The 24,159-nt window shown below is 35.7% G+C and overlaps 1 protein-coding gene across 1 annotated transcript in view; it reads left to right on the forward strand.

The window, feature by feature from the left end:
* The window catches only part of CDHR3 (cadherin related family member 3), a 104,258-nt gene that overhangs the window by 41,027 nt on the left and 39,072 nt on the right, over positions 1-24,159 (forward strand). The window contains exons 7-8 of the mRNA XM_007504100.3: positions 5,351-5,499; positions 8,156-8,345. Of these exons, the coding sequence (XP_007504162.2) occupies positions 5,351-5,499; positions 8,156-8,345 (339 nt within the window). The remainder of the gene's footprint in view (positions 1-5,350; positions 5,500-8,155; positions 8,346-24,159) is intronic.

Below are 24,159 nucleotides of genomic sequence, written 5' to 3' on the forward strand. Positions count from 1 at the left end.
TTCTACTTCAGCTGAAATATAATAGATTCTGCTCTACCCCTTACCTTTACTCTGTGTATATTTTTCTGTTTCAAGTGTGTTTCTTGTAAACAACACATTGGTGGATTATGGTTTCTAATCTACTTTGTTGTCTTCTTCTGTCTTATGGGTAAGTTCATCTCATTCACATTGATCAGTTAGGATTTCTGTGTCTTTTCCTCCATCCTCCTTTCCCCCTCTTTCTCTTTTCACCCTGTCCTTTCTTAAAAGTGTTTTGTTTCTGGCCTGCCCTGATCTGTTCTCCTTTCTATTGGTCCCCCTTCTTCTATCCCCTTCCCCTCCTACTTCCTTATAGAGTAAGATAGCTCTCTGTATCCAACTGCATGTGTATATCATTCTTTCTTTGAGCCAATTCCAATGAGAGTAAGGTTCAATGCATTACCTCTGTACTTTCCACCATTTTTTGCTCCACTTTAAAAGCTCTTTCATGCCTCTTTTATGTATTAATTTACTCTCTTCTATCTCTCCCTTCTCCCTTTCCCCAGTGAATCCCCCTTAATTTGATTTTTTTGGATATCATCTCATCATAGTCAACTCACACCTGTGCCTTCTGTCTATGTACATTCTTTCTAACTGCCTTAATAATAATAAAGATCTTAGGAGTTATAAGTATTATTTTCCTATGAAGGAACATAAACAGTTTAACCTTTTGAAACCCCTTATGATTTCTCTTTCCTATTTACTTTTTTGTGCTTCTCTTGAATCTTGTATTTGATTGTTAAAATTTCTAATCATTCTGGATTTTTTGTCAGGAGTGTTTGAGAATCCTCAATTTAATTAAATATCCATTTCTCCCCCTTAAGGGTTATGCTCAGTTTTGCTGGGTAGTTGATTCTTTGATATAATTCTAGCTTCTTTGCCCTCTGTAATATCATATTACAAGTCCTCTGATCCTTCATTATAGAAGCTGCTAAATCTTGTGTTATCCTGACTATGGCTCCATATTGAATTGTTTCTTTCTGGTGGCTTGCAATATTTTCTCTTTGACCCTGGGAGATCTGGAATTTGACTACAATATTCTTAAGAGTTTTCATTTTGGGATCTCTTTCATGAGGTGATTGGTAGATTCTTTAAATTTCCATTTTACCCTCTAGTTCTAGAATATAAGGGCAGTTTTCCTTAATATTTTCTTGAAACAAAATGTCTAAGCTCTTTTCAATCATAGCTTTCAACTTATCACTCTTCAATCTATTTTCGAAGTCAGTTGTTTTTCCAGTAAGATATTTCACATTTTCTTCCATTCTTTTTATTCTTTTGATTTGGTTTGATTGTTTCTTGATATATCATGGAGTCATTAGCTTCCACATGCCAAATTCTAATTCTTATGGAATTGTGTTCTTTAATGAGTTTTGTACCTCCTTTTCTAGTTGGCCAATTCTATTTCTGAGTTCTTTTTTTAAGTGTATTTTTGTATCTCTTCAATTTGGTCAATTCTTCTTTTTAAAAAGTTCTTTTCTTCAATATATTTTCATGCATTTTGTAGCATTTGGCCCATTATTTTTTTAAGATATTCTCTTCAGCATTTTTTTGTGCTTCCTTTACTAAACTTGACTCTTTTTTCATGATTAAGTTCTTATATCACTATCATTTCTTTCCCCAGTTTTTCTTTTACTTCTCCTATTTAATTTGTAAAAATTCTTCTTTAGCTCTTTCAGAGCCTGAGACCAATTTACATTTTTCTTTGAGGTTCTGCCTGTAATTTGTTTCAGTGTCTTCTTCTGAGTTTGTATTTTGACCTTCCTTGTCACAATAATAACTTTCTGTAATCAGGTTCTTTTTTTTTGTTTGCTTTTTGTTCTTTTTTTTGTTTGGTCATTTCCCCAGTCTACTTCTTGACTTTTAAGTATTTTTTCCCCTTATTTTAAATTTGGACTGTGCTTCAGGGATGGAGCAGCACTCTCCCAAGCTTCATGTTTTTTATACTGTTGTTTTCAAAACTAGTTCTGGGGTCTGGTAATTGTTCAGTTCTTCCAAGGTGATATGATCTGAGGAAATGTGTGGACACTAATCTTCTGGACTGTAATTGACTCCAAGCACTCTTTTCTTTTTGAATTATGACCAGAGTCACTACTCCTGTTAGTGTTCCACCTTTCCCTGGAACTGTGACCCAGCACTGTGTATGAACAACAAAAAAGACTTGTTCCCAGGGCTAGCAAAGGGTCCCCTATAATTTCCTTCTGACAAGTTATCTGAGCCTCTTATTATCTGTGGGCTGAGAGTTCCTGAAGCTTCTGCCTCTAATTGAGTCACCACCGAGGCCTGCTACTAATATGCTGTGTACTGTGCTCCATTTTTTCCCCAGTGAAACAGACTTTCCTTTCACCTCATCCTTTTGTCAATTCTGCTCTCCAAAACTCATTTTGAGGCATTATTTTAATGTTTAGAGAAGAATTTGGGAGGGTTCAAGTGAGGCTCTGCCTTTTTACTCTACCATCTTATCACTAGTTCTTCTTATTGGGATGCCTTAGCAACCACATAATTTTTTTTTTGTTACACAGCCCTGCAGAGTATCTGACAAACTGTCACATCTCCTCATTGTAAATGGAATTGTTTTTTTCTTCCTTTGCCCACACCTAATCCTTCTTCTGATGCTAACCTAGTGTCTCTGGGCAAAGGACAAATCACTTAATCTCCCCGGGCCACAGTCTTCTCATCTGTAAAATGAGAGTATTGTACTAGATAGTCTCTTCCACTCTACACCTATAATCTTATGGTTTCCACTTTAATGTTCTTGATACTTCAGTCCTCCAACCTAGCATTTTGCTCACTCATTTTCGAGTCATATTGGAGTTTTCATTATTCCATCTGGAGCTTTCTTGACAAAAATTCTGGGGTGGTTTCTCATTTCCTTCTCAAACCTAGTTTACAAATAAGGAAACTGGGATGAATAAAGTTAAATGACTTATCCAGGGTCACAGAGCTTGTGAGTGTCTGAGGCCAGATTTGAACACAGGAAAAGGAGACTTCCTAATTTTAGACCCAGTACTATATCCACTGTACCACCTAGATGCCCCACTTTAGTGAATATACCTTAAATGATACCTGGATGGTGAAAAATTTGCCTCTACTAAGCTTAGATGGGACAGCATAAACAAACTCCCCAGAAGGAATAGCTCCCAAACCTCACATTAGTGTTAGTTCCCAGATGAAAGCTAGACAGATAGGGATGGAGATTTTAGCTGACATCTCATATCCCTGAGCACAACAGGACAGCCTATTTATAAATAGATTATGACATCAAAGACTGGATGCAGGGTCAGGAACTGTCACTGAACATCACTGCTGACTCACTCACAAACAACCCTTTAGTGAAAGGTGAAGTGTGACTTGAGTCAAGTACATTCTGCTGCACTACTCTAATCAGGGAGGTGGAAAATCAGGTTAACAGGATCTCAAAGGGAAAACAGAGTTGGTTTTCAGAGTTCATAGGGGATAGCATTTGTAAAGGTGCTGGCTTGTACTAAATCATCCCCAAGTAAAGTGATTGATTCACAGTACAATTCACAGATAGCAGCACCCTGGCTGGGTGTTTTCTCACTCTTGAGATGTCAGGAAACTTTTTCTTTGCTTTCCTTTAGGTTTAGGAAAAGAGAGCTAGCAGAGGTTTTCTCTAGATGACACCCAATCATCCAGATGGAAAATGATGAGACTGTCAGTTGCCCAGATGCTCTGCCCATGCAAGAGCAAACATGTTTATAAACAGCTGCATGTTTTGGCAGGGTATATCAAGTCATAAAAAAGTACTATTTCTTTAGGGTGTTGCTGTTGTTTATTTTATAAAGCATGTGAATTATACAATTCAATTCAAACAAACATTTATAATTTGCAAATCTGTACCATGTCTGAGGTTAAATTGCTAATGGGGTCAAGAAGTGACTTGCTGAAGCAGCTAAGTAGCACACTGGATAGAGAGCCAGGCCTATAGTTGGGAGGGCTTGGATTCAAATTTGGCCTCATACACTTCCTAAATGAGTGACCCTGGACAAATCATTTAACGCCTATTGCCTAGCCATTGCTACTCTTCTGTCTTAGAATTAATATTAAGACAGAAGATGAATTAAAAAAAGAAGAAATGACTTACCCAGGCAAGGTATGAGTGGGTTACTAGGTATGAGTAAGAGGCAGGACTTGAACCCAGATCTTTCTTAACTCAATGCCTATCTTGTTTCTTCTCTTGCCTTACCCTCTAGGAGGCTATCCAGAGAGGTACTAAGCCACTCAGCTCTCCACTCCCTGTGATCATGAGTCTTTCTCTTCCCCCTGACCCTTTTCTCCCTTGTTGAGTATTCCATATACTCTTTCTTCTTCTAGCCCCTTCTTTCCATATCTTGCTCAGAAAACTGAATCACTACCATCCTTTGGACAGAATGTGCTCTTGGTGGACATCCCTATTGCTCTATTCACAATTTTTGTGACCACCTAACTTACTCCTTTGGTTAATATTTCTTTTTATGTATTACCTCTCCCATTGGAATGTAAGTTTCTTATTGAACTCATTAACTTCCATGGGTTCAATTATCTCATTTGATTCCCATAACAACCTTGAGAATTAGGTGCTATTATAACCCTTTTTTTACACATAAGGAAACTGAGGCATAAATAAATTAAATAATTTGTCCAGGATCATACAAAAAGTTAGTATATGAGGTAGGATTTGAACTTTCTTCTTCATTCCTCCAAGTCTGTGATGCTATGTATTAGGCATCCTATCTGCATAAATTAAGCTGCACAAAATAGAGATTTGTAGATTCATGTATAACCCTCTGTTTCTATCCTACTATATACATACAGATTTCTATTTTCCCTTTTTGGTGTTTAAATTCAGAACAAACAACAAAATGTTAAAACCCTAAAAGGTTTGAAATCAATAGAACCAAGTTTTTACTACATAGAATTCTGAAATGTGTATATACTTCATGAGAGTTCATATTTATAAATCAGGTAAGTAGGGGAGATGATTTCTATTACCAAAACATTCCCAGCCTTGCAGAATTTGCTGTTGTTGTTGTTTTAAAATAGGCTCCCTTTAGTGTGTTTAAAGTAGGACTTATTTCACTACAACTGGATTTCAATTTCTCAGACAGTTATGAGATTATCTTCCTAAAAGGTTTGCAGCAGCATTCACAGCCCTTCTAGGTTGAACTTTGGAAGAATTCCATATAGAATTCCAGGGAGTCATGCCCAGAGAGTGGGTAGAGAAGAGGGTGTGAATAGTTGCTTCACTTTCCCTCTACCTACCAATCTAGACGCCATACTATACCCCCTGGTCTCCCAGTCACTGACTTGCTTCTTGGTTATATTTGTGTTTCAGCTCAATAAGAGTTTACAGAATTCCAGAGGAGCTAAGCCCTGGGACTATCGTAGCCAACGTCACAGCCAAGGATCCTGATGATGAAGACTTTATGGGCAGACTTCTTTACCAGCTCACCACCCACAATGAGCATTTCATAATAAATCAGTGTAAGTAAGACACGTACACATGTACATGTATGCAAGGAGAACCTGCCATATGTACCCTTCCATTTGGTCACATAGATGGCTTTTTTTTTTATCCTTAGCAGTCTACTGGTCATGAGCATGCTTCTCTGATGCCACTAGGAGCTACAAAGGCCATTTTGGATTCTTCTGTAAAAATGGAAAAGTAATAGCACCTGCCTCACAAATTTGCTAGGAGGACCACATTTTATATGCATGTGTGTATAGAAATATATATTGGGGTGGGGGGTAGTTGGGTGGTACAGTGGGATAGAGCTCTGGGCTTGGAGTCAGAAACTTCATGTTCTTGAATTCCATTCTGGTCACTAGCTGTGTGACCCTGGGTAAGTCGCCTACATCCTATTGGCCTTGGGTTCCTCATCCTCATCCATCATCAAACTACTCCAGCATCTTTGCCATGAAAACCCCAAATGGGGTCAGAAAGAGTTAGACATGGCTGAAATGACTGAACAACACTACACACACACATATATATATATATACATATATATGCCTAGCATTTATCAGTTGTTTAAAGCTTACAAAACATATTACAATCATCTCTTTTATCTTCATTACAACCTTGAGAGGCTACTACTATTATTATCCTCATTTTATAGAAGGAGAAACTGAAGCAGACAAGAGTTAAGTGACTTTCCCAGGAACACAAAGCTAATAAGTGCTGGAAGCCAGATTGGAACTCAGATTTTCCTGACTTCAAATCTTGCCCTCCATCCACTGCATCACCTAGGTGCCTCTTGCTATATGTAAAGCCCTTGGCACACCTTAGGGTGATCAATAAATGTGAGATATGATTATTCTCTGATAACTTGGCATATCCTCAGGTGTCTACACTTAGGAGACAATCAAGCAGCCCTTTCCAGTCCAGCCAGCTCCATTACCATCTCAATTCTCTGTACCAACTGATTTTAAAGTTTCTATAATACTAATTTGGGCTCCCAAGAATCATGTTCTATTTATAACCCTGTTGCTATGGAACTAATTGACCCCTGCAGTGTTGATTGTTGTTGTTGTTTTCCCCTTACAATGTTAACTTACATTTTTTGAAGAACCAGCTAAAGATATTAGGTGAAGGTATGCAGGTATTATTAGAGATGAGTTAGTTATTGTAATTGCACTTTGGTCTCCTTGAAAGAAAGGATCACTATAAATCTAATGTTTTATTGGGCTCAGTTCTTCTCTTTACAAGAATATACCCTGTCCATGTCATTGAAAATGGTTGAATATAATGCTTTTGTATTGCAAAAAAAAAAAATCTTCTCTTTCAGATGGCTTTCTTTGCATGAGCCTATACATTTTAAAAAAATCCTTACTTTTTGTCTGAGAACTAGTACTGTGTATTGGTTCTAAGGCAAAAGATCAGCAAGGGCTAGGCAATTGGGGTTAAGTGACTTGCCCAGGGTCACATAGCTAGGAAGTATCTGAGGTCATATTTGATCCCAGGACTTGCTGTCTCTAGGCCTGGCTCTCAATCCACTGAGCTGCCTTGCTGTCCCAAGCCTATAGAATTATATATGGGTTATCCTAGTAGGGGCTTTATTGTCCTAGTATGTCATTTGCCCTGTAGCCTTTGGGTATTTTTCTTATAGGTATGGGGAGAGGGTTAAGAGGGAACAGCAGTGGTTGTCCATCTCTGGAAATACCTAGTATCATGGAAATTTGTAAATCCAACTGAAGAGGGGCTGTACAACAGTTCAGTTTGAGCATACTCTTTAAAAGTGATCAGAAAACCAGGATCATTATTATTAAAATATTACATAGGATCACATTGACCAATAAGGAAATGTGATATTTTTATAGTCCATTTCCTGTGTGGGAGAAGGAAGTCTTATAATAAGAGGTTCCTCTAGGACTTCCCTCCTTTACCCTTCTCTTTCCCACTGATTTTTGGCATAGTGAATAGGAAGTCAAACTCAGCATCAGGAAGACTTGGGTTCATGTTTTATCTCTGACACATATTGACTCTGTGATCTTGGGCAAGTCACTCACCCACAACTTTTGCTAGGAAGATCTCTACAAGTAGTAGTTGCTCAGAAAATGTCAATTTGCATTGGTAGAGGAAGCAGCCTGGTACAATGGGGAGCAGAGTGGTACTCCACCCATTGTATCACCTAGGTGCCTCCAGCTTATGTAAAAGCCCTTGGCAAATCTTAAGAGTGCTAGATAAATGTGAGATATGATTATGATTCTTCTCTGATAACTTGATATCTCAGGTGTCCAACTGGTTTTAAAGTTCCATAATACTAATTTGGGATCCTTTTATTTATAACACTGTGGGGAAAGCAGTGGATTTTAATTCAAAAGATTTTACTTTGAATCCTATCCTGTATTTGTTCAATGCTGTGAGCTTGGACTAATTACTTAACTACTCTGGGTCTCCTATTGATTATTGATAAAATGAAGGAATTGGCCTAGATGACCTCTAAAGTCCCCTCTAGCTCTAAGTCTGTGATCTAAGTTTCCTAAATTGATCCCATCCCACCACAGGTCACCTTCATACAAGGACATCTTACTCCCATTTTTCCTGAGCTTTTAAGCCCTAGATTAGCCCATATGTAACCCTAACCCTAAATTCCTTTTCAAGAGGTCACATTCTTACCTTTTTCTCCCGTCTGATTAGTGACTGGTAGCATTCAAATCGCCAGTAGGATAAATCGAGATGCTGGTAAATTGAAACACAATCCCAACATCTTATTGGAAATTCTTGTGAAGGATAGACCCAAAGGGGGTCAGGAGAATCGCACTCAGATAACCTTCATCATTGAAGACATTAATGACAATCCTTCCACATGCAATCAGTTTACTTTCAGGTACTTGAATCTTTGCCTCTTTTGCTTTACATAATTTTCCCAATGCCACTCTTGTCTAGCCCTTTGGTTTCTCTGAAATACTTTCAGTGATTTTTTGAAGGAAGCAAGGAAGATTTTAAAGACATTGGGATATGTCTTTTTAAGAAATTAAAGGCCATCTGTAGTATTTTCACCTCTACCAAAGTTCTGCTCCTGTGCTTTGTCACAACATGTTGGGAACCCTGGGATCTCAAAGATTGTGGACTTGTGGATAGAGGACTACAGGCTCTGAAGGGTCCTAACAAGATGGGAAGGATAGAATTGGTGAACTAAATGGTTTATCATCTGAGTACCAGCCTAACTGAGTGCTAAGACGCACATCACCAGAAGGTTGGTTCCCAGGTGATGAATTTATTTTTAACCATAAGAACTTATGAGGACATCTGCTAAGGTATGCAGAGAAGGGTTGGTATAGAGAGGGCCCACACTAATTAAATCATAGATTTTTTTGAAGTATTAAAGAAATGCTATTTTGGCAGATATTTGTCAGGGTTTTTTTTTTTTGCTTCATTTTATTTGTTTCTCCTTCTCTGTTGTTTTCCCTGAAGTTCCCTCTCCCCTCCTATTTTCTTATTTTTTCTGCCTTCAGAATTGCCTTTTTAAATCAGGGCATTGATATTCCTATCACCATTTGTGCTAGTTCTTAGAGATCTGTTGTGTGATTTCCTTTCCCTTAATTAAGGATATCAGGGGAGAGTTGACCAGGAGTCAGTATAATGGGCACTGAACTCAGGGTCTGCATTAATGTCCCAATTCTGCTACTCATTACCTTTATGATCTTAGGCAAGATGCTTAACATCAGTGAGGTTTTGCCTTTTTAAATTTTCATATCCCCAGTGCTATATAATATATAGTGAGCAATTAATAAATGTTTGCTGATTGACCGAGGGAATTAAACTAGATAACCTTCAAGCTCTCTTAGAGTTTAGACTTATGATCCTATGATTCTTTGAGTGAATGGTGGTAATTCGAGGAGCAAAGCCATATGGATCTGAGCCAACAACTTAAGAGGAATAAATAAAAATATGCTGATTCAATAGTACAGCTCACAGACCACCCATGTTTTCCCATCCTGTGAGATCTTACTTTATGTACTGCCATAAAAGCTCCAAGGAAGATCTGCCTAATGTACTGGAGAGTTTTCTCAGTTTGCTTTGCATAGGTACCATTTTGTCCAGAACTTGGGTTGTCCATCTATTATTCTTTGTTCTTCCTATATACTCTGTTTATGGTTATATATTTTCAGGATAATATCCTTCACCAGTATTCTTATATGTAAATAATAGTTGGTAAAATACTGAAACCTACTTAAACTCACTGTATTTCTCCCTGTTGTTCTTTGGGTCATCCCTGTTTTCTATTCTTCAAACATGGCAGTGGGAAATAGCAATGTAATGCAGCATGGTGTAGTTGAAAGAATGCTGAGCTGGGAGTCCTAAATGATGTAGGTTCTAATCCTATTGCTGAAACTTCCTACTTAAGTAACCATAAAAGCAAATCACAGTTTCCTCATCTGCAAAATGGGGATGATTTAATAACATTTACCTCATAGGGGTTGTGAGGATTGAGTGAAGTAATTTATGCAAAGTGCTTTGTAAGCCTTTCATGCTATGTAAATGTCAACTGTTACTTACAATTAAGAAGTCTCAGGGAAATGCTATACCAGGGTTATAGATAAACCAAACTAAATATTTATTTATGAAAATAAAGCTTTGAGTAGTTAAATCACTTTTTATTTCATAATTGCAACAAATAACAAAAAAGGAAAAGAAAAGAAAACTCCAAATGCAACCAGGGACTTTGGGGGACATGATTGCAAACTGCTTTTCAAAATGATTAGATTCATTCACAATTCTACCAGCAGTATATAAGTGTATCCATTTTGTCCAACCCTTCCAACAACTGTCATTTTCCTTTTTGGTTATCTTTAGCAGTCTAATAGTTTTGCAGTAGAATTTGCATTTATAAATAATAACAATAAATTTCTTTTTTTTTTAAACCCTTACCTTCCGTCTTAGAGTTAATACTGACTCCAAGGCAGAAGAGTAGTAAGGGCTAGGTAATGGGGGTCAAGTGACTTGCCCAAGGTCACACAGCTGGGAAGTATCTGAGGCCAGATTTGAACCTAGGACCTCCCATCTCTATAGGCCTGGCTCTCAATCCACTGAGCTACCCAGCTTCCCCCAATAAATTTCATTTTTTAGTGTTTTAGGAACATTTTTAATACAGAATTGATAGCTTGTATTTCTTTCTTTGAGAATTGCCTGCTCATATCCTTTGACCATTCATTTATTGGATGATGGCTATCATTCGTGCATGTGTGCTAGAAAAATGCTAACTATTCTGTTTGAATCAATTCTTTATATACTTTATCTACTTAGAACTTTATCAGAAAAAAAATTTGCTACAAAGATTTTTTTCCTTAATAATAGTTTCCCTTCTAATTTTAACCACATTGGATTTTTTTAGGGTAAAAACCTTTCATTTTATATAATCAGCACTTCTAGTTTATCTTCTGTGATGCTTTTTATTCTTTGTTTGGTTAGAAACTCTTCTTTCTATAGTTACTAAAGTTATTTTTTCCTTGGTCCTCTTAATTTATTTATGATATTTTCTTTTCTATCTGTCATGTATTCATTTGTTGATATTTGTGGAAGTCTGATATATTGCTGTAAGCCTAATTTCTCCTAGACTTATTTTCCAGTTTTCCTACATATTATTGTCAAATTGTGAGTCCTTAACTCAGTAGTTAGAATCTTTATATTTATGAACACTATGATAATGATTGTCTGTATAGTCAGTATTCCCTGACCTCACTCTTCTTTAAGGTGTTGGGGTGTCTTCCACTAATGCCATCAATGCAAATCCCAATTCCTGTGCGTTCTCACTATTAATCACCATTGATTAGTAATCAAGTTCCCCTTAAATAATCAGCATTAACTAGCTTTTACATAAGACATTTACCTCCAAGATATAACAAAAACAAAAATATAAACATTTCCCTCAGCCCCTGAGTGTAGCTACCTCAATGCCTATAAGAGCATGCTCAGATTTAATGTTGATTCCACTAAGTTCAGAGCCAAATAGGAGGTCCTCATCTCTGCTACTCCAGAAGGTCACTTTTTGATCCCTGGGCTTCAGTGCCAGACTAGCTACAAAACCTGGCATGGACTTCACTCCTGAAGTCCCTCACTTTTGGTGACTTGTTCTCTTGATCTTTTCATACTTTTAAGTTCTTAACCATCTTCAGAATCCTTCATCTAAAATGGAAGAACAGATACTAAGACAAAGAACTGAGGGCAATTTTTAAAATTAAATTTTATTTTTTCAATTACATTTAGACATAATTTTTGACAATTGCTTTCAAACACTTTTTGATTCAGATTGTCTTCTCCATCCCCCTCCCCAGATGGTAAACAGTAAGATATAATTTATACAAGTACTTTCATGCAACATCTATTTCCATATTTCCTATGTTCTGACTGAAGACACATATCACATATGCAATAAAAATCTCATGAAGGAAATAAAGTGAAGGATGGTGTGCTTTGATCTGCAATCAGACTCCAAAAGTTCATTCTTTGGCTTTAGAAAGTGTTTTTTTTTCTTTCCCTCATGAGACTCTTGAGGGAATCTTGGAACCTTGTTTTGTTGATAATAGTTTAGTCCTTCAGAGTTGATCATTGTACAATATTTCTGTTACTCTATGTACTGTCCTCCTTGTTTTGCTCACTTCACTTTGCATCAGTGCATATAAGTCTTTCCAGGTTTTCCTGAACTCATCTGGCTTGTCATCTCCAATGGTACAATAATATTTATTACAACCATATACCACAATATTCCCTAGTTGATGGATAATCCCCTGTTTCTCATTCTTTGTTACTACAAAGAAAGTTGCTAAAATATTTTTCTATAGGTTAGGTTTCTTTTTTTCTTTCCTCTGATCTCTTTGTGATATGGACTCAGTAGTAGTATTGCTGATTCAAAGGGTATGCATAATTTTATGGCCTTTTGTGTGGTTCCATATTGCTCTCCAGAATGGTTGTATCAGTGCACAGTTCCACCAACAGTGCATTAATACCCCAATTTTCCCACATCCCCCCCAACACTTATCATTTTCCTTTTTGGTTATTTTAGCTAATCTGGTAGGTATGAGGTGGTATCTCAGAGTTGTTTTCATTGGTATTTCTCTAATCAATAGTGATATGGAGCATTTCCTCATATAGCTATAGGTCATTTACATTTCTTTATCTGAGAACTTCCTTTGATCATTTCTCAATTGAGAAATGTTTTGAATTCTTATAAATGTGAAGCCTTTATCAGAGACACACTATAAAAAATTTCCCTAGTTTTTCCCCCCTTCTAATCTTGGTTGCATTGGTTTTGTACAGAAACTTTTAAGTTTAATGTAATCAAAATAATCCATTAAATTTTTTGTAATGTTCTCTGTGTCTTGTTTCACCATAAATTCTTCCCTTATCTGTAAGTCTGACAGTTAATTTTTACATGTTTGCCTAATTTGTTTATGGTATCCCCCTTTATTTCTAGATCAAGTATCCATTTTGATTTTATCTTGGTGTATAATGTAAGATGTTGCTCTATGACTAGTTTCTACTATATTGTTTTCCAGTTTTCCCATCAATTTTTGTCAAATGGTGAGTTATTCCCCCAATAACTTGGAATCTTTGGATCTATCAAACAATAGGTTAATATTGGCATTGATTACTGTATGTTGATTTCCTACCCTATTCCACTGATACTACTCTATTTCTAAGTCTAAGAAATATAGTGTATTTCTTAGGCAGTACCAGATTGCTTGATGATTACCTCTTTATAGTATAGTTTGAGATCTGATAGAGTGAGGCCTCCTTCCTTCATATTTTTTTTCATTAATTCCCTTGATATTCTTAACCTTTTGTTTTTTCCAGATGACTTTTGTTATTATTTTTTCTAGTTACAAGAAATACTTTTTGGGCAGTTTGACTGGTGTGGCACTGAATAGGTAAAAATTAATTTAGGTAGGATTGTCATTTTTATTATAATAGTTCAATCTACCCATGAGCAAATAATATATTTCCAATTGCTCAGCTCTTTTATTTTTATGAAAAGTGTTTTGTAATTGTATTTATATAGTTGCTGGGTTTGTTTTTGATAAGTGTACCCTAGGTATTTTATATTGCCTAAAGTTTATTTTAAATGGAATTTCCTTTTCTAACTCTGGCTATTGAACTTTGTTGATGGTAAATAGAAATGCTAATGATTTATATGGGTTTATTTTGTATCCTGCAACTTTTTAAAGTTGTTAATTGTTTCTATTAGTTTTTTGGTTAATTCTCTGGGTTTTTTTTATATGTATATATACCATCATGCCATCTGCAAAGAGTGATAGTTTTATCTATTGTCATTGCCTATTCTAATCTCTTCAATTTCTTTTTCTGCTCTTCACTGCTATAGCTAATGTTTCAAGTATAATATTAAATAGTTAAATAGCAATGGTGATAATGGACAACCTTGCTTCACCCTTGATCTTAGTGGGAAGGATTCTAGTTTATTCCCATTACAGATAATGCTTACTGATGGTTTTAGACAGATGTCCTTTATGACTTTAAGGAAAGTTCCTTTTATTCCAATAATTTAAAATTAAAAAAAAGGAATGGGGTATTGTATTCTGTCAAAGGCTTTTTCTATATCTTTTGAGATAATCTTATGGTTTCTGTTGGTTTTGTTATTGACATGGTTAGTTATGCTGATGGTTTTCCTAATATTGAGCCATACCTGCATTCCTGGTATAAAAATCACCTGGTCATTGTGCATGATCCTTGTGATGTAATGCTGTAATCTCCTTGCTAGTGTTTTACTTAATAATTTTGCATCAATATTCATTATGGAGATTAGTCTATAATTTTCTTTCTCTGTTTTAGCTCTTCTTGGTTTAGGTATCAGTACTATATTGGTATCATAAAAAGAATTTGGAAGAATTCCTTTCCTCCCCTATTTTTCCAAACAGTTTCTCTAGTACTAGAGTTAATTGTGCTTTGAATGTTTGGTAAAAAATAAAACACTTATGAATCCATATTGCCTTGGGATTTTCTTCTTAGGAAATTCTTTTATAGTTTGTTCAATGTGTTTTTCTGTAATGGGGTTGGTTATTTAAGTATTCTCTTTCCTTTTTCATTAATCTGGACAGTTCCTATATGTGGCTTTGATTTCTTCATCCAAAAACTATCTGTTCATATCTTTTGCCCATTTATCAATTGAAGGATGACTCTTATTCCCATAAATTTGACTGAGTTCTCTATATATTTTAGATATGAGACCTTTAACCAAGGAACCATGAAAAATTTCCCCTCAATTTTCTGCTTTCCTTCTAATTTTGGCAATATTTATACAAACCCTTTTAATTTAATGTTTTCAAAAATAGGGGGCAGCTGGGTAGCTCAGTGGATTGAGAGACAGGCCTAGAGACGGGAGGTCCTAGGTTCAAATCTGGCCTCAGACACTTCCCAGCTATGTGACCCTGGGCAAGTCACTTGACCCCCATTGCCTAGCCCTTACCACTCTTCTGCCTTGGAGCCAATACACAGTATTGACTCCAAGACCAAAGGTAAGGGTTTAAAAAAAATGTTTTCAAAAATATCCATTTTACTTTTCACAATGCTCGCCATCTCTTGTTTACTCATAAATTCTTCTCCTACCCATAAATCTGTTAGGTGATTTGTGCTCTGTGCTTTTAATTTGCTTATGACATCTCCTTTTATGTATCCATTTTGATCTAGTGTAAACTATTGGCCTATACCCAATTTCTTCCAAACTACTTTCCAATTGTCCTAATAATTTTTGCCAAATAATGATTTTTATCCTAATAGCCCAAATCTATACTTTTGTCAAATACAAAGTTATTATCATCTTTTACTATTGGTTATTGTATGTTTGTTCTGTTCCACTGATTTACCTTTCTTTTTCTTTGCCAGTACCAAATACTTTTGTTCATTACTGCTTAATAATGTAGTTTGAATTTGCTACTCCTCCTTCCTTTGCCTTTCCTCCAACATTAATTCTTTTACTATTCTTGATCTTTTTCTTCTTCCAAATAAATTTTGTTATTAATTGGAAATTAAACAATATGATTCTCCAAAACCAGTTAGTTAAAGAACAAATCATAGAAACAATTAATAACTTCATTGAAGAAAATGACAATGATGAGACATCCTTTCAAACCCTATGGGATGCAGCCAAAGCAGTACTCAGGGGGAAATTTATATCCTTGAGTTCATATATTAACAAATTAAGAAGGGCAGAGGTCAATGAATTGGGCATGCAAATTAAAAAATTAGAAAGTGAACAAATTAAAAATCCTCAAATGAAGACTAAATTAGAGATCCTAAAACTCAAAGGAGAAATTAATAAAATTGAAAGTCAAAGAACTATTGATTTAATAAATAAGACTAGAAGCTAGTACTTTGAAAAAACAAATAAAATAGACAAAGTACTAGTCAGTCTAATTAAAAAAAGGAAAGAAATAAACCAAATTGACAGTATCCAAGATGAAAAAGGAGACCTCACCTCTAATGAAGAGGAAATTAAGGCAATCATTAAAAACTACTATGCCCAATTATATGGCAACAAATATGGCAATCTAGGTGATATGGATGAATACTTACAAAAATACAAATTGCCTAGACTAAAAGAGGAAGAAGTAAATTACCTTAACAACTCCATTTCAGAAAAAGAAATTGAACAAGCCATCAAAGAACTCCCTAAGAAAAAATCCCCAGATCCAGATGGATTCACAAATGAATTCTATCAAATATTGAAAGAACAACTAATCCCAATATTAAACAAACTATTTGACAGAAGAGGCCAAGAAGGAGTTCTACCAAATTCATTTTATGACACAAACATGGTACTGATCCCAAAGCCAAGCAGGTCAAAAACAGAGAAAGGAAACTATATACCAATCTCCCTAATGAATATAGACGCAAAAATCTTAAATAGGATACTAGCAAAAAGACTCCAGGAAGTCATCACAAGGGTCATCCACTATGACCAGGCAATATTCATACCAGGAAGCAAGGATGGTTCAATACTAGGAAAACCATCCACATAATTGACCATATTAACAAGCAAACTGACAAAAATCACATGATTGTCTTAATAGATGCAGAAAAAGCCTTTGATAAAATACAACACCCATTCCTATTGAAAACACTAGAAAGTATAGGAATAGAAGGGTCATTCCTAAAAATAATAAACAGTATATATCTAAAACCATCAGCAAACATCATCTGCAATGGGGATAAACTAGAAGCCTTTCCAATAAGATCAGGAGTGAAACAAGTATGCCCATTATCACCTCTATTATTTAACATTGTACTAGAAACACTAGCAGTAGCAATTAGAGAAGAAAAAGAAATTGAAGGTATTAAAATTGGCAATGAGGAGACCAAGCTATCACTCTTTGCAGATGATATGATGGTTTACTTAAGGAATCCTAGAGAATCAACCAAAAAGTTACTTGAAATAATCAACAACTTTAGCAAAGTTGCAGGATACAAAATAAACCTGCATAAGTCATCAGCATTTCTATATATCTCTAACCCATTTCAGCAGCAAGAATTTTAGAAAGCAAAATACCATTCAAAATCACCTTAGACAAAATAAAATACCTAGGAATCTATCTGCTGAGACAAACACAGGAACTATATGAACTCAACCAAATAAATTTTGTTATTATTTTCTCTAGCTGATTAAGGTAATTTTTTGGTAATTTGATTGGGATGGCATGGAATAAGTATATCAATTTAAGTAGGATTACCATTTTAATTATATTAAAGAGAGGTGAGATTGGAGGTCAGCTGAACTAGACAAATGGAAGTCAGTCTTACATTTAATTCTATATTGTGTGGATCTAATCTGTTCTGCTAATTGACTTCTCTAGTCTTTAACCAGTTTTAAATAGTTTTAATAAATATTGATTTTATGGTTCAATTTTTCATCTGTAACTACAAGGCCTTTTTCCTTCCCACTTTTAAAAAGTTTTCCTTGAGATTCTTGATTAGTTTTTCCTTTAGTTGAATTTTGTTATTATTTTTTCAAGCTCTATAAAATAATTTTCTGGAAGTTTGTGTATTGTGATGCTGAAAAAGAAATTTTATTGAGGTACTATTGTCACTTTTTATTTTGAAGTGTGGCCTAACCATAAGCAATTAGTTCTCCAATTATTTAGGTCTGTCTTCATTTCTGTAAAGATAGTTTTGTAGTTGTGTTGTTATAATTCTTGTATGTAATTTGAAAGGTAGAATCCCAAATATTTTATATATTCTGCAATTATTTTTAATAAAATTTATCTTTCCATCTCTTCCTCCTCAATTTTGTTGCTAGTGTATGAAAATTTACCAAGCCAAGAATTTTTGGGGCAAGGAGCTTCTTCAGGATTTCAGAATAGTAAGACTTCTGAAATTTTTAAATAAATCACCAGAAGCCAAAAACAAAAAGTCCTTCCTCTGATGTTTGTTGAAGCAGTGTTATCCTTTTGTACTCCTCTCCAAAAATGTCTTTTCTTTGAATGATTCTCTGTGTAACACGAGTTTCACTTATTTCTTTAAAAAAAAATCAAAACCCTATAGATACTAATTCTATATCTTTGAAAGCCAAATAGAATATTACAGAAAGGCAATTTGTGTTGGTCTATGAAGGTCTATGAAATAAATTATGGAGAGATGCTATTAAAAATGGTAGACTGAGAGAAGCTGAAGAGGTTGTTTCTTGTCATGACTGGAGAGAAGCTGGAGAAGAAAGAAAAAAAGGAGGTGGAGAAACTTTTTGATAAAGCTATTTCACCTTTATCTTGCAAAGAGGATTTTTGGAAGATTTTACTTAGTATTTTTAAAGAAACTAAATGGGAGATTGCATTTTTATAAATGTAGAGAAGTTAATTGCTGTTTTAGTGAGTAATAGTGAAACTATCACAAATGATTATATCTTTTTTTTTGGTTCTTGTTCAGTACTTTAATCATGTCCAACTCTTCATAATCCCATTGACTTGTCCATGGGGGTTTCTTGGCAAAGATACTAGAGTAGTTTGCCATTTTTTTTCCTCCCATATGTTCTCATTTCTTAGATGAGGAACTGAGGCAAATAGGGGTTAAGTGGCTTGCCCCAGGATCACACAGTTACTGTCTGAGGTGGGATTTGAACTCAGATCTTCCTGACTCTAGGCCTGGTGCTTTATCCACTGTTCCACTTAGCTGCCATCTATATCTTTATATTATCATTTATTTCCTTTATCAATAAATTATTTTGAATAATTTTAATATTTATTAAATCCTAGGAAATTAATGGAATTACTACATAGAGAAATAAAAAGTAATTAGTATTAGGGAAGGAGTTTCTTAAATAAATAATGCTTAAGAAAGTAAAGTAAGAGACCAAGTTAATTAATTACTAAGAAAGAGTTCACAATTTTATTAATTAATCATATTGAATAATGCTTACATGTACTTTAAAATAGGGGAGATAATAGAGGGTTAAAACAATTACAATTTGGGGGGGTAATTCTTTTTTTTTAAGCATTTCAACTATCAAAAAGGGATTAGGTGGGCCTCCCATGTCTCTAATTATTACCCTCTGGTAGAATTGGGAAACTTTAGTATCTCTTTCTTTTCAAAATTAATCATCAATTCTCTTCCCAAGCATTCAGATTTAGGAGAAGGATGAAGTATAGTCATCCCTATTTTCCTATCTTTGACTAGAGTTGCCCTGTAGGTGCTTTGAATGAGCTAATAACTACCCAGACCTTGTAGCATATTCTGCCTGGAGCAATCCCCAACTTGGACTTTGGAGTATATATGCATATTTTATGACTCATTCCCTTCCATTTTGCTATGTGGCAAAGAGGTGCTTTTTGATTGATCTATTATTTTGATAATCAATTATTTTGATCTAAGCCAGAACTGGATATGGCCTTAGGTCTTTTAGTCCTCACGCAGTCCATGGTCCATAATAAGCACATGGCCCTGCTGTTGCTTCTGTCTTTGTTGGGTTCATTCTTTCCTGCTCTTAGGTAAGGTAATGTTGGAGATAGCCATCACTTTCTACACTTAAAAGGTTCAAATGAGTAAGCTTCCAGAAGTCCAGAAACTGGAGTCCAGAGTAGAGTATGCCAACAGCTGAACTCAACGAAGCACCAGCACAGTCCTAAGAATAAACTTGATTAACCCATTTCAGCAGCAAATCATCTTATTACTCTGCATTGTAAACCTCAAACCCCCCCTCCCTGAGTCTTCAGACCCCTCTATCTTTAAGGAAACCATCCAAGTTCCCTCCCCTCAGTTCTCATATCTACCAATCACTGTCCATCAATTTCCCTGTGCCAATGGTGGCTCTAGCTTAACCCAGGACCGCCCAGAGGTCTTTGGCTTTGCACATGTCTGTTGAAGGTCATATTCTCAAATAATTAAATCTTTGATCCTTTGCTACAGCCCTTCCTAAATCCTGTTACCCTGAGTAGGGTAGAGATTGGAATAATTAAATTTTGATCTATGCTGCAGCCCTTCCTAAATCCTGTTAGGACTGAGTAGGGTGGAGATTGATTCCAAGTATCTCCATTGTATCAATTCTAAAATCAATCATGACTCAAAGAACTTCCTGTTCTATGCTTAAGCATAGGTCAAAGTCCTTTCCATTGTTCAGCAAAAGGTTTCTGTCCTAAAGTAATCTTAAGAAGGGAGGAGGAGGAACCTCCCATGCCAGTGGGGTTCACATTCCAATAGACTATCAGTAAGAAATTTTCCAAGTATGAAATTTCCCAATGGTGAAATTTCCAACATTTATAAGTCTAAGGAATTTTAAGGTTTACAATAGCAAGGGAACACCTCATCTGGTGGCTATTCTACATAGCATTTAGAAGTGAACTTAGTAGGGGGTAATGCAGTTAGCAAACACTAGTTTGATCCTGCTCTTCTCAGGAACCAAGGTAATATAGGAAAGAGCTTGCCCCAGTTCAGATGGAGGTTTTGTATTTCAGATCATGGTGTGTATTTTCAGTAAATATAACTCTCCAAAGAATAATTAGTATTATTGGTTAATGATATTAGGACATTAATCGCCGGGTCAACCTATAAAATGGTGATCGTAATTGTGACTGGTGATACTGGGGACAAAACACTAAATGGGAACTTGAGTTGATAATGTTAGAAGAAACTCCATTGCCTGTCAAGGAGCCCCCTTAGGACCTGGCTGTCCTCTGGAGACAGTGCAGACTGTCCTCTAGCTTGCCAGTACAGATGGGAGTTGGGATAGAGACCCCCAGCATCTATGTGAAGACTATATTCAGAACACTAGATTTTATTCTAATACTCTAATTTCAAAAAAGCAATTACTCTATCCATATGCTCAATAGACTACAAAACTGAATTATAAATGAATAATTGAGGGATACCAACTTGTCCTTAGACCATTTCTTTGTGGGCTTCATTAAAAAAGATAAGACAAACAATCCACAAACATTTATTAAGCATTTTCTCTGTGCCAGAAATGATGTGAGAAATTAGAGAAAGGAAGGTAAAGCTTAGCAGTTTCATAATCTCTGTCCAGGGATAATATAATTTTGGCTATAAGATAAATCCAATGACATGTACCTATTGTCAGCCTCAAATGAGAAAACATAAAAAAAGCACTTTGCAAATCCTAAAGCAATATATAAACACTATCTTTTATTCTTACTGGGGCAGTTGGGTGGTACAGTGGAGAAGATGTGAGTTCAAATTTATCCTTAGACACTTACTAGCTGGATGATCCTAGGCAAGTCACTTAACTATTTGCCTCAGTTTCCTCATTTGTAAAATGAGCTGGAAAAAGAAATGGCACACCACTCAAGCATCTTTGTCAAGATCCCCAATAGTATCACAAAGAATTGGACATGACTGAAACAACTGAAAAACAACAGTAAAGCAACAGATGTTTTCATTAGAGAATGACTTTCAACATGGATAGTTAATCTCACAGGTTTTTTCTATACTTGGATCTATTTTATATATTTATAAGGCATGGCACACTGAGTACCCTTATGCCAAACTGAGCCAAAGACTTTGTGAAAATAAGGGTAGCAAAAGTATTAAGATACTTTTGAGTGGCTTGATCAATTATCAGTTAATGAATTGCTCTTTCTATCTATGGAACTTCTTGACATACCCTTAGTGCTTCTCAATTTATAAGTTGTTTTCTAAGAAGTGTTTATATTTTTTGAGCTATGTAAGCTATGAATGTTTGATGTGAAGTATTTAAACAAGTAATTAGCTTATATTTGGGGGAGGTTACTAGTTGTCTCACTATTTGGTGATTAAATAATTGATGCTTTCTGTTAAGAAAAATGGGATTGGGGGCAGCTAGGTGACTCAGTGGATTGGGAGTCAGGCCTAGAGATGGGAGATTCTAGGTTCAAATCTGACCTCAGACAGTTCCTAACTGTGTGATCTTGGGCAAGTCACTTAACCCCCATTGCCTAGCCCTTATTGCTCTTCTTCCTTGGAACCATTACATAGTATTGATTCCAAGATGGAAGGTAAGGTTTAAAAAAAAGATGAGATCAGTCTTGCATTAGAGCTGAAGCAAAATAGTAAAGCATTTTGCTAGGAATTCATGTGCCACTGTGAAGCATTTTAGTTAATGGACACACCACTTTCCAATTTTGCAAGGAAGGTAAAATTATTTCCCTTTACATTACTCATTATTCTATTTTTGTTTTATTGAACTTTCACCTCTCTTACTGACCAGAAATATTCAATGTCTTCCTTTTTTTTTTACCTTTACCTTCTGTCTTAGAATCAATACTAATTATTGGTTCCAAGGCAGAAGAGTGGCAAGGGCTAGACAATTGGGGTTTAAGTGACTTGTCCAGGATCACACAGCTAAGGAATATCTGAGGACAGATTTGAACCCAGGACCTCCTGTCTCCAGACCTGGCTTTTGTGCCTTCTTTCTACTATGATGTTCAAGTGCTGGTTTTATAGGCTATCTACTGGTTTTTTAATGTCATTCCACAGGTCTTTGTTAGTTCTTGGTAACATCATTAGCCATGGCAATATTTGATATCAGTCCCTTAGAATATTCCTAGCTCTCTCTATCTTTCTTCCTGTGGTCCTTTACTCTGGCAATGACTCTAGTGTATATATAGATCTATATACATATATATTTATTTATTCTTGTGTAGAGATCTTGAAGTTTTTAGTCTTGATCAAATGTTGCTAGTTCCTGGTGATAACAGCAGATATCTGCTTTTTTGACTTTTCTGTGATATAGTTGAGCAATTAAACATATTTCTGTCATCACTAGAAGAGAGAGAGGAAAGAGAAAAGGGAATACGTCTTTAATAAAGCCTACTATGTTCCATGTACTGTGCTAATCATTTTTAAAATATTATCTCATTTGATCAATGCGACAGCCCTGGGATATAGGTTCTGTTATTATCCCCATTTTGTAGTTAAGAAAATTGAGGCAACAGAGGTTAAATGATTTTCCCAAGGTTCTGTTGTTCATATTTCATTTTTGAAGAGTACCATCATGGGGCAATATCTTGACTTGTATGTGAGTTGGGTTTAAATGAGGCAGAATTGCCCAGTCATCAGCATCTCTCTCTCTCTTCCAGAGTCATCCAAGTCCAGTGGCAAGACAAAAGTCAGGATAACCGACAATAGATGGCTTGGGATACAGAGGATAACCTTGCCCAGAATCACATAGCTAGAAAGTATCAGAGGCAGGATTTTCATTCAGATCTTTTTGTCTTCACACTCAGCACTCTATCTACTGTGCTACTTAGCTGCATAGATTATATATAATACTCATATTCTTACCACCATTAAATAAACCTTTTGAAATTCCAGTCTAAATATGCTCATCTCCTCTTCAAAATAATTTAGGGCAGTGGCATTAAATTTCATCCATCTGTTTCATTATTAGGTAGCTAGAGTTTTCAATAAGTATAGGTTTCTATGCCTTCAAATTGTTTAGCTTTTCTTGCTTCAGATTTAGGTAATGCTTCAATTTCCTCTCTTATTTGATCTAATCTGGGCTTAAGAAAGGAGTTATTTCTTATGTTTTACCAACACTGCACTGCAATTTTCTTGCACTTAGAGCTTTTGTTTTGCCACTTAGAGCTGAAGGTACCAGTTTCAGAAAGCTATGTGGGGTCCAAACTTATAACAGGTAATATCTATTTCCAGTTTTGTCATCATGTAAGACTGCTGCACAATAAAAACATTCATATCTTTAGTACATTTCATGCACACCTGGTTTGTCTGCTTTAGTTCTCAGTGCCATCTGCACCAAGGCATTTCCAGCAGATGGGGTATTGGTATGACTGAGCTTTTCCAACATATTTTGCATGCTTGTGGTTCTAGGACTTGAAGAGGTATTGCCTTTTCCACTGTCCTTTCCATCAAGGCAGCTATAGGTGGCATAGTTGATAGTGCTGGAATCAGGAATTCAAATCCTGGCTCAAATACTTCTTTAGCTGTATGACTTTAGGCAAGTCACTTAATCCTTCTCAGCCTCAGTTTACTCATTTGTAAAGTGAGTATAATAATACCACTGATACCCCATGGTTATGAGAATGAAATGAGAAAATATTTGCAAAGCATTTTGCAAACCTTAAAGCATTATATAAATTCTAGCTATAATAATAATAATTTTAATTAATCAAGCTCTCCACTACAATGATTACAAGGAGGAGGACCAACTTCCAACTCTCTACCTCTCCTGTTTCTTTGATTCATCGGAG

Source organism: Monodelphis domestica, chromosome 5, assembly GCF_027887165.1.
Source record: "Monodelphis domestica isolate mMonDom1 chromosome 5, mMonDom1.pri, whole genome shotgun sequence".
NCBI lineage: Eukaryota > Metazoa > Chordata > Mammalia > Didelphimorphia > Didelphidae > Monodelphis > Monodelphis domestica.